The sequence below is a fragment of the Ciona robusta genome, chromosome 12 (assembly GCF_009617815.1).
Source record: "Ciona robusta chromosome 12, ASM961781v2".
Classification (NCBI taxonomy): Eukaryota; Metazoa; Chordata; class Ascidiacea; order Phlebobranchia; family Cionidae; genus Ciona; species Ciona robusta.
Window position 1 is genome coordinate 5,461,303 of NC_143246.1, and position 11,340 is coordinate 5,472,642.

Below are 11,340 nucleotides of genomic sequence, written 5' to 3' on the forward strand. Positions count from 1 at the left end.
TGTTGGACCGGATTTCAAAAACAAGTATTTGACATTGTGTAATTTTATATTGTAGGAGCGCCCGGGTTATGCCGCGCCCTATTCAGTCCAGTTCAGTTATTTAGGGGACGTGTGCCGGTTAAACGACTTTATCGTTGCATGTCGTGGCTGTTACGCAAAGCCTGCTCCAAGTATACTCGTACTTTTATTTGGATATTACGCGCAAAAGGTGTTTCATCTTTCCCCACCCTATTATATGTATAAATGAATGTAACTTATTTAGCCTATAGCGTGGCGGGGCAACAATAGTCGCAAACTCTTTTTTTAGTCTTGTGCTCATAAAATTGTGGAAAATGTTGCAATTGATTTACCTTTTATTTCATGTTTAAATACGATATAGTATTCACATACACAGCCAACGCTATAATATACAACTAAAAATATCCTTAAATCTGGGTATACAATAATATAACAAATAGGCCTTGTGTTCGTTCATGCTCGAACTAATGATTTGTAGTTTTAGATCAGTCCTGTCGAATCGGCTGAAAAATCTTCTTTCTGTTGAGTGGTTCGACTTCGGGTGATCTGTTAGGTATGTTGTTCAAAATACCTGTTAAATATCAATATGTGCGTATAGGTTATCACTCTTACGTACCTGAATATCCTATCATAGATGGCCCCGCATTTGTAGGCAGAACGGCAGATGTAGCACCTTTGTCCTAAGAAATATAGTGTTATGAGTTCGCGGTTCATATTCCCAAACTACAATCAACTTACTATCTTTGCGCTTGCAAACTTGTTTCATGTAGTTTCCAGTATAACGATTTCTTTTGCAAAGTCGTGTGCAATACCTCGGCATACTAGACTGTGCCGTGCCTATAAGAACGCAAATGATACTTATCCTTCAGAATGTATAGCAGACTATAGCCTATAGAAAAATCCAAACTAAAAACTCTCAATTTACCTGTCGGCGCAATAACTATGATCATCACAATCACCACAAGTAGTAGAATAGTAAGCTGTCCCATCTCTTAGTCTTATCTTTACTTCAAGTCGTATGCTTGTAAACTTGCGCTTCTTACCCTTATCAACTGATATTTTAGTAAGTTTTAAATGAACGGAAAAGCCCGAGAATTCCATTGACGTCATTGTATTGATGTTTAAACATTTTACATCCTTGTAATTCAGGAAGTGCCTCCATCACGTAAAAGGTTTGAAGACGAAATTGTATGCAAATATTCATTTAGCAATCAGGAGTTCCGTTGCTGTGCAAATCAATAAAAGTCCACGCTTTTCAATGCATTTGTTCGCTTGTGTCCAATTATATAAGGCAGAATACCAGAATCCATATTTAAAAACGTACGGACTCTGATATAAGGTATAAGTACGATATATTCATTATTCTTCACTGATTAGAATCCATGAATTTAAAAATACCGATTTCGTTCTAGACTGTTAAACGTAATTGTTAATTATTTGCCAAATATTTTTTTAAGTTTTAAATAATTAGCTGCTAATTATACGTGGCAAAAAACAACATTTTTCTGCTACAAACTCTGAGCTTATTCCTACTTCGAGGATGGGAGAAAATGGGACACCTTTAGCATATGATATCTAAATATTCTGATCGTATTTTCAACAATTAACAGCGATCTATGGAATTCGTGAGTATATGGTTTAATAATTCTTTGAGTGTTCTTTGTTTACTACCAAATGGGCGAGAAAATAGAATGATGAAAAGGTGTCCCATCTTCCCCTACCCTACTTTATATCGTAAGAAACTTCTGTATCAAAACAAGCTACAACTTAGGTTTAACCAAACGACGATAATTTATACAAATGAAGTCGTGTGGGGGTTTGGCATGGGTAAACGGTTTTTGGCCTGTCACGTCATCAATGTAATCGAGTAAGTCTATTCTTCGCAGTATGGTTGACCCAAGACTTTTCACTACAGAAAGAATATATTTAGAAGTTGGATGACCAATATGACAATCACAGTTTAATTCCTTTGCAAGTTCTTCGTATTTTTGTGCCAGGATTGTTCCTAAACCCATGTTAGAATAACTAGGGTGTATTGTGATCATATGTGCAGAAAATATTCTCTTTGCTGAAAGAATTTGAAAAATGTCCTTCTCCAAGACTCGTAGCATACGTAGTATAGCTTCGTTCCACTCGAACGTGAAGTTATCAGGAGATCCATTTAATACTACGCTCGAATTACCACCCCCTTCTATTTTAATTGAATTAAGAGAAACTGCGACCAGACTACCCGATTTTCTTACAAATACTCCAATCGAAGCGTTGTGTTTTAATAGATTTTTTGCTCGTTCCTTGTCCAGAGCAATCGCTTCTACCAGAGGCGCATTGGCAGCTTTTGACAATTCATTCCGTGGTGAATAATACGCAGCAATAAAATCTTGTACCTTTTTTGTGCATTCGATTCCAATACGTCGAAATTCTAAGCCGCTCCATTTATCGGTAGATGATTCAAAACTCATGACAAATCGTCTATATAGATCCGTTATCAGCTAGTTACAACACGACTTTGTACAGTGAATAACAAAACTAGCTATAAAGGGTAGAAAATAAATTATTAATCCAGCAGACACAAAGTGAAGGGCACTAATTTTATGTTTACTTTTAGCATACACGACTACAGAAGTGCCTCAACTACATGTAAGGTTTGAAGGCGAAATTTTATGCAATCTTGCATTCAATACAGAAAATACATAAGATTTGTTGACCAATATAATGTACATGTCCATGATCATTTAATACCAAAAGTCAAATATGTGAGTGTGCTTTGTACTTGGTCCCATAAAGTTATCAAGGATGGTGACCAAAAGGTTCAGTGTGCTATACTATGTACTCGAAATACTTTTGTGCCTAAAATTTCTTTAACACTAACAATACCTAACAGCAAGAAAGTGCGTTAATTTCATAATGGTAGACAGTTTTACTAATAGTATGTGTTATTCGTTTATATATTACAACGTTATACGTTTCTACAGTTTTTTAGTTGTTATATTAACAAGTTGATCTTTTGCTATTCCCATATAACGTCTTGCTGCCATGATGTCGTTATGGACGCTTTTCGGCTCATTTCTTTTCAAGTTTAGCACCATTTTAAAGCTTGCAGCAGCGTTTTATGTCGCTGTACCATTAGCCATTAAGTATGTGCCACAAATCGTAGCAAAGGCGACGTTTTTGAACTTTATTTGTCCCCCATTGCGACTGTTAAACTTAACAAAACCAGAGCAATGGGGCCTTTCAAATGTTACTAACTCTTCCATACAAAGTTCTGATGGTATAAACCTCGGCATGTGGCATATCAAGCCTAAGTACACCAGCCATTTGCAAAACGCTTCAAAAGTTATAATATATTGCCATGGAAACGCAGGTCACCGAGGTTTTGGGCACCGTCGATATATTCTTAAGCTTTTTCAGAGCCTTGGGTATCATGTGATCGCATTTGACTACAGAGGGTTTGGTGATTCTGAAGGTAAACCATCACAGAATGGAGTCGTACAGGATACACTGACTGTTTATAAGTGGGTTGTAAAACACACACAGTCTGAGTGCAGGATATATGTCTGGGGTCACTCACTAGGCACTTCAATTGCTACACATGCTATTGCAGAAGTACAATCAACCATGGTGAAACAACCAGAAGGTCTAATTCTAGAAGCACCATTTACTTCAATAAGCGAAGCTATTTTCCGGTACCCACTGTCGAGATACCTTTTGCATTTATACCCAACTGAGTTCATACATAATCTAATTTGTGCTGCTTTTAAACGGAACAGTATTCAGTTTTCCACTGTACAAGTCCTGCCTTTAATAAAATGTAAAGTTCTAATGCTTCATGCCATGGATGACACTAAAGTAGATTACAGCTTGGGTGAAAAACTTTTCAATGAAATGAAGGCATGTGGTATTTGCAAATGTCCGTTTATAAAGTTTTACTCGTTCGAAAAACACCATGGTTTTGGACACAACTACATTCACAAGTATCCAAAGCTCCCTGCACTGTTAACTGACTTTGAAGACAGCAAACCTGGCTCTGAGCAAGAGTTTTTATCAGCTACTTTTTAAGCTTGCATGCACTGTTATACTTCCATTGTGCTAAATTTTAAGCAGTTGATTTTAATGTATGAAATGTATTTCTTAGTTTAACTTGTTTACGATGTGCTTTACTGTTTGTTTTATTGTTTTCTCTGTAATGCAAAACCTCATATTTACATTAATGACCAACTATAACAGTAGCGTTATGTGCAGATACATTTCAGTGTGCAATATATTTAATTATTAAACTAACCATTTTACTGACACATTATCATTGACAATTCAAAACAATATTCAAATATTGCTTGCAAACAACAGTAAACTTAGCTTGTAGGGCAGAAATATTATATTGCATTGTACTTTAGTATTGTTTCAACATATTAGTCAAAGGTACTTCTTAAATTGAGGTCCTTTTGAGGACATTTGTGTTTGATGTGTAAATGAAGAAGTGTTCTTTGTTATTTTATCTGAGACATAACTTTGACTATATGACATGACCCCGTTGTATGGTTGAATGTAACATTACCGTAAAAGTGCTTGTGCAATAAACCAACTGTACTTAAAATTGAGTGTTATAACCCAAGCTTCTGGCGGACTCGCCCACTAATATAACTACTAATACGCCCTACTAACATTCACACTGAGCTAAAAGGTGTTGCGACACTCATGTTTTATGTGGTCCCATTACACTAATTAGACTAAAGCCGTACATAAACCAGTATAATTGACATACAACATATAACGGGCGTTCAATGCCCAGCATAGATAAAGTTATATAAATCTATCCTAATCCAGAGCTATTTAAATGAAAGAATGTAACTTGACCAAGTCGCGTGGCGGGAAAACGACAGTCGTTAAAATATGGATGTTCTGTTTCATACACCTCATAGGTGCTTACGCGTTACCAATCAATTTGGACGACCCCTATGACTGGGTTGACCACCCATATGACTGGGACCACTGGGTTGGATCTATTCCCATTAAGTGTCTTGCCCAAAGACACAAACGCCTACAATGGTAGCAGTATTTCTATCTTTTAAACGACTTGACTGAATAATCCCCTCCCGGCTACTTTGGCAAACAGTAAAATTCGTCGGAAAAACCAACACAGATCGTCACAGATCAAACAACGCAATGTCAATCGCAATGTTTACCAAGACTGGAACGTTTCGTTGCTTTTATCGATTAATTAACAGCAAAACGTCAACTTTGAAAGAGGAACTAGTCCGCAGGTTACCTTTATCGTTCTGAGAACAGAACAGGATTCACATGGGTACAACTGGTTCGCTAGTTTAAAGTAGTGCCATATAACCTCCAAATCGATTGTAGGCAATGGAAAGGATGAGTGATGAAACCCCAAGAAAACCAGCTGGTAAGAGTTTGCTGCTGTTAGTTAGGGTATTTACAACTAAGCTGAGATTTTTAGCAGGAGACGTCCTCAAAATATATAAATCAGAAGTAAAGAGAAATGCAACTTCAGAGAGGTAAATAGGAACATTTTATTTATCTCTTCGAATAGGGTTATAGATTAATTAAAACCATTGTGAGAAGGGAATCAGCAACAAAATAGACTCGTAAAACTACTTGGGTAAAAGTGCCAAATAAAAGTAATTCTGACGATAAAAGTTAAAACAATAACTTATGTCCAGTGATGAAAATATTGATGCAATAAGTGACTCTTCGGACGACTTTTATAAGGACGATGACGATGACGGAAAGGGTCTTGTTCCAACCGTGCTAAGGCAGCATATGCTGGAATACTACATGAAGAATGAACGAAGAGGAACATTCGTTGTGTTTAACCAAGAGGTTAACAAGTGAAAGAGAATGTATTACTGTATTGTTTATATATAGTAGGGTAGGGGAAGATGGGACACCTTTAGCACGTAATATCCAAATATCCTGATCGTGTTTTAAACAAATAACAGCGGTCTATGGGAGTTGTTAGAATACGGTTTTATAATTCTTTGAATGTTCTTTGTTTACTACCAAATTGGACGAGAAAATAGAATGAATAGGTGTCCCATCTTCCCCCACTCTACTATAAATATCGACAGTCAAAGTGTACATATGCATGCAGAGTAGAATAGTTCGTTATTTTCTATGCTGAAATAGATTAGACATTAGACGATATACACATATGCATATGGCAGCATAGTTGTGATGTAACATACCATGCAAGCCTACTAAAATGTATAGCATATAACTATTCATCAAATCACGTAGCCACAAAAAATGTGTGGTCTTGGAAATACTGTTTGGTTCAGAACTTCGATAGAATGAGGCATCCAAGAAAGGGATCTGGGGTTGACGTTGAGATGTTGGTAAAATCAGCCAACAAACTTGGCTTTGAAGACGTAAGGGTTTTAAAGAATCAAACAACAGACGAAATCCGAGATCATTTACAAGAATGTAAGATAAATTATAAATCATACTGATTTTGTGATTTTGGCATACTCTATACTCACAAACTGAGACAAAAATGTTAGAGATAGGCAGAGAAAATGACCAGTGGCATTGGTTTGGAAATGCTGGTTTGTTCGACGCCCTGATTCAGCTTTATCATAGTATACTGAAGTGACTTCAGTATCATATGGTTTTATACAAACACGTTTTGTCCACGCAGTGTCCTACCAAGACCATTCAAATTGCGATTGCTTTGTTTGTGTTGTTCTCTCTCATGGAGAGTCAGATGGTGTTTTGTACACAAAGGATGGAGATATTCATTTAAAAGAGATCCTGGACTCTTTCAAGGCAAGCAGATGTCCTTCTCTCGCCGGAAAACCGAAGCTGTTTTTTATTCAAGTAAGACGACATTTCAAAATTTGTTGCAAGAGCAGTTTCATGCAAACGAATTGTCGGCGTTTTTAATATAGTGGACTACTATGGATGTTAGCATATATACATCACATATCGGGTTTTTAACAATAAACGCCTTTGGAGTTGTGAGGATACGGTTATATACTTTTGTAAGTAATCTATTTTTACCAACCAACTAGGACGATAAAAACGAATGAAAACATGTCCTATCTTACTCCAGCTTGCTAATATGTTTTTGAAGGCGTGTAGAGGTGAAAAAAGGAGCACCCCAGTTGAGATCGAATACAAGTTTGATGTGACAGACAGTACACCTCCCGAAGAGCAGACAACCACAGTATTCACTATTCCAGCAGAAGCAGATTTTCTCATTGCACATGCTACACCGGAAGGTATTTACTAATCTGAGTACAAACAATAATAAAGGCCTAAACGAAATCACATATGTTTACGTGCAATATTTACAAACTTGTTTTAGGTCAACGGAACGAATTAGGCGACCCGAATTGTCGAGTTTCTGAGAGGAAATTTATTTAAATTTGTTTTAGAAATCAAATTTGAATAGAACACATGATTTATACAGCAATATAGTAGACGTTATATACAATACACCAAATTTTGTTGCAGAGTTTTGTGCCTGGAGAAATAGAAGAGAAGGCTCAAGATTTATAAAAGCGTTATGTGGTTGTCTCGACCGCTATGCGGGTGATGATATAGAGCTGTTACAGGTATATTGTCATCATGTATTGAACTTTCTGTGACACTGGCAACTAGCCAAAATCTAATACAGACCGACACCGGTATAATATGTCGGTACACACCGTTTATGATCAATTAAATCGCTTTGTTTGGGGTTATGCGTGATTGGTATATAGTGCTTGGATGTGTGTCCTATAGAAATAGGTTGTCGCCAAGACATATTAACAGAACGATTAGATTGGTTATAAAATAATCTAACCCAGTGGTAATGGGTTGTTTAAATTGTCAGTCATATAGAAAGGTCACATACGTGGTACTTTGTAAGCTGGCACTAGGTGTATGAAACAGAACACCCGTGTTTTAACGACTGACGTCTTCCAGCCACGCTAGGATAATCGTACATTCAGAAAACGGCTGCCTAAACGTTTAGTCTGTATAAACATATAGATATATGTTGCTGACCGTTTATGTTACAGATTTTAACAGTTGTGAATCATCACGTTTCACATGGTTGGGACGGTGAGGTTTACAAATACGAGAAATCGAAACAAATTCCTTCAATAACAACTCAACTAACAGCTCAACTGTTTTTTACCAAGAAAAGTAAAAACAAGATCTGCCAGGAGGTAAATACGAAACAAATATTCTGCTTACCCCAATGTACTATTTATTGTGTCTTTCCAAAAATAGCATTGTTTTAAAATTTAAACCAACTACCGTTACAGAAGCCGCAGGGAACGATAAAAGAAAATGAAAACGCCAATGCTCAAGCTAATGACGATTTTATAGCACATGAGGGTCAGGAAACTGAAAAAGAAATATCGCGACCTATTCCATCACCCCGCCATAAGAAAACCGAAACTCAAGTCTGAACATCATGCTTCGAGATTTACCTATTTTGCTACAATAGCTGTTTTATAATGACTTTTTCACTAACTAAAGCAATCACTGGCGCCGGTTTTTAAACGTACTTTGATTTAATAAATTACTACAAGGCTGAGCTGTTCAAAATTAGGGTTGGGAGGATTCATAAAGCAGGCAGCGAAAAAATGGCTGTTTTTTATATTTATAATAGATACTGATTGCTGTGTGACGATGACACATTCGAATTATCACATTTGTAACTTTGCACGGCCTATACTAGAGATATCTCTAATTAGGCCGTGTAACTTTGTAAGTGAAAATTAGGACTTTTTATTATGTTTGTCTGACACAATAATCGACATTTAACAACCCATGAAAAACCACTGGATGTGTGTTGACAAGGTTCTCATAATGGTGACAGCGCCAAGCCTTTAACCTGTAACCTCTATAGTCGCCCGCTCTAACCGCGGTACCACGGCGCTCGATTGACATATTCAGTTGCCGCAAGGTGTCGGGTAAGATCAATAGTTCAGGGAAAATCATTGCCAAAAAATAGAAGCAACCGTTTCTAATCAAGAATTAACTCGGCCCTAAAAAAATTGACCGCTTTTATAAATCAAATACTGATACGGCGTGTGGGTAAGCCTCAACAATCAACAACAAATGTGGAAATTCACCATTCTTTACATCCTACGACAACAACGGGTGTTCTGACAACCATGAACATAAAATGGAGTTTTAATATCATACGACCTAGAGCCAGTATTATATTAAGTAAATTCTATGTTTCTGTTTGTTTCTATAACAACTATAGCTGTGTACTTATATCGGTCGTGTCAACGTTTTGTCTGCTGTCATATGCAGAGGTGATTCATCCACAACTATATACGCTTAATTTGTTGTATTAATCGTCATTGTAATCACATCCATTGAGCGCTCGCAACGTCCTGCTACAGCAGGTCTATTCAGTTAGTTCATGCGAACAAGGAAGTGTCTTGCAATAAGGAAACGGTTATAAGGGGGCTGTTATATATGTCAGTGCCAACAGACCAACGTCCACCCATATATTTTTACGTGTAAGCTGAGAAACTGTAAGATAAAAAATTATGGTAAAATTAATCACTTTTTGGAAGACGTTTTTAACATAAAGTAAAAAGAAGTTTCTAATATAAAGTAACTGTATTGTAGGTCACGTTTATTAGCGGTCGTGTACAGGGTTATATTGTATTGTAAAGATTATTGCAAAAGTTTTGACTATATAGTCAGTATGGACACAGAACAGTATTTACAGGAAAATCTGTCCAAAACATGGTGTTTTTTCATACTTAAGGGCCTGCATAAAATAAGTTGAAAGGTTTACATTCGTGTTTGACTGTAACACGATATGCGCTGTAAGTTTTGTATTCTAAATATGTATGATTTCTTTGCAAAGTTAAATGTTATAAAAGGGCAAACATGTAAGTTTTAACCAGGTGTCCGTTTTTGCAATGTCGTGGCAATGACAAAAAGTTCTTATGTTTGCTATGGACAATATTTGAGATTCAAATGCAAATACACTTTGTGTGACGGATCGCTGTTACGGTAACTGACTTGAATAAAGCTTACACCGCATGTAAGAACATTGCTGGACGTTTTAAAATAGGTGGGAAATTTTAACGCATTGTCGTGTTATGAGTATAGGTAGAAATATGTGCCTAAGTCTAAACAAGTGTTTTCGTATGTATAACCGTATACTACGTTGAGTGACGCAGCATATAGTGAATCCAAATGGGTTATAAAAACAGACGTATCCGCGGAAGCAATCGACAAAGTTATAAACGGCAGGTTTTAATTGGGTTAATCATGGCGTGCGTATAATAGGGAAAGTCTTATATATAAAAGCAACATATATTTTCTGAACGTTATTTCATTAAGGTAACAGTATAGGAAACACGTACAGTGTAAAATACACCGCGGCCAAGCAATTAGTTGCGTGGGTTCAGTTTAGTAAGCACAAAACATAAAGCCAATAGTCCACAGTATAACGTTAATGGCAGTTCATAAAAAGGCTAAACGAAAGATTTAGAATCATTTTGCATTGAAACTTCGAAGGCTAAAAAGTCAAGCCCGTTTTTAGGCAAATCGTTTAAATATATCGTAGCGACATAGCGTGTCAAACATAGTGGACAGTACCGCATTTAGCTCGCTGAAATTATTTGTAGACGGCCATGTATATGACGACCATACTACAGCAGCTTTGCAGTCGTAAATAGGGTCCCAAAAGTATTTTAATTCAGCGAACAAGCAAATTACAGTCGGGAATAGACTTCAATTTGGCGATAGTAAAACCGTATTCGGATATATAGGGAGTAGGCCGTATTCGGATATAAGCTGTTTTTTAATATAACTGAACAATAATGAGTTTTATTCTATATGGGCGAGGTTCTATATGACACGTATAAAGAGACGTTAGATTTAGATTAGAGTTATCCCATTACCCCAAAATTAAAAGATTTAGTTACGTATTCGTACTGAATTAAAAATATTCTGTATTTGTAAATTATAATTTCTAGTTAAATTTTCAAATAACAGCAGTATAATATAAGAACAAATTTTCGAATCGTGTTCTGAATGCGTCGATGTTGTCAGTCAGAAACAAAAACCGAAAACGCTGGGATACGTACGCGTATAAGTTTCGAAAGTTACTGGAATAATTTAATGCTTTTATGCCGAGAATGTATGTGGTTAAGCAAAACTTTAGATAAACAATGTATACCTTAAAAGTTAGAGCTCTGATGATTATTTTACGGTACTGGAAATCTGTATGGCCTGAAGTCCTATCGAGACAGCTAAGAAATGTCAGGCCTAGCTATAAAAATGCGTGATTTTTAGCTATTTAAGAATATAAAGTACAAACTAGACAATAAAAGGGTATAT

General features: G+C 36.4%; 3 protein-coding genes across 4 annotated transcripts; 2 read left to right on the forward strand and 1 right to left on the reverse strand.

The window, feature by feature from the left end:
• Positions 1-335: 335 nt before the first annotated feature.
• LOC149727127 (uncharacterized) lies at positions 336-2,550 on the reverse strand. The gene is made up of 4 exons (XM_089890565.1): positions 944-2,550; positions 757-855; positions 635-698; positions 336-564 (listed from the first exon to the last, which is right to left on the reverse strand). Exon 1 carries the CDS (start codon positions 2,475-2,477, stop codon positions 1,779-1,781), a length of 699 nt encoding a protein of 232 aa, XP_089746691.1. The 5' UTR covers positions 2,478-2,550; the 3' UTR covers positions 336-564; positions 635-698; positions 757-855; positions 944-1,778.
• Positions 2,551-2,620: 70 nt separating this feature from the next.
• LOC149727128 (lysophosphatidylserine lipase ABHD12-like) lies at positions 2,621-4,609 on the forward strand. The gene has a single exon (XM_089890552.1). The coding sequence runs from the start codon at positions 3,052-3,054 to the stop codon at positions 4,072-4,074; it is 1,023 nt and encodes a 340-aa protein (XP_089746678.1). The 5' UTR covers positions 2,621-3,051; the 3' UTR covers positions 4,075-4,609.
• A 580-nt stretch (positions 4,610-5,189) lies between these two features.
• Positions 5,190-8,574, forward strand: LOC149727129 (caspase-3-like). Of its 2 annotated transcripts, none has more exons than XM_089890550.1 (9): positions 5,190-5,416; positions 5,471-5,528; positions 5,694-5,853; positions 6,312-6,456; positions 6,671-6,849; positions 7,106-7,253; positions 7,489-7,589; positions 8,037-8,186; positions 8,286-8,574. In XM_089890550.1, exons 1-9 carry the CDS (start codon positions 5,377-5,379, stop codon positions 8,430-8,432), a joined length of 1,128 nt encoding a protein of 375 aa, XP_089746676.1. In that variant the 5' UTR covers positions 5,190-5,376; the 3' UTR covers positions 8,433-8,574. The 2 variants fall into 2 exon arrangements, with proteins under 2 accessions (XP_089746676.1, XP_089746677.1); XM_089890551.1 differs by having other exon boundaries at positions 5,474-5,528.
• Positions 8,575-11,340: the final 2,766 nt, after the last annotated feature.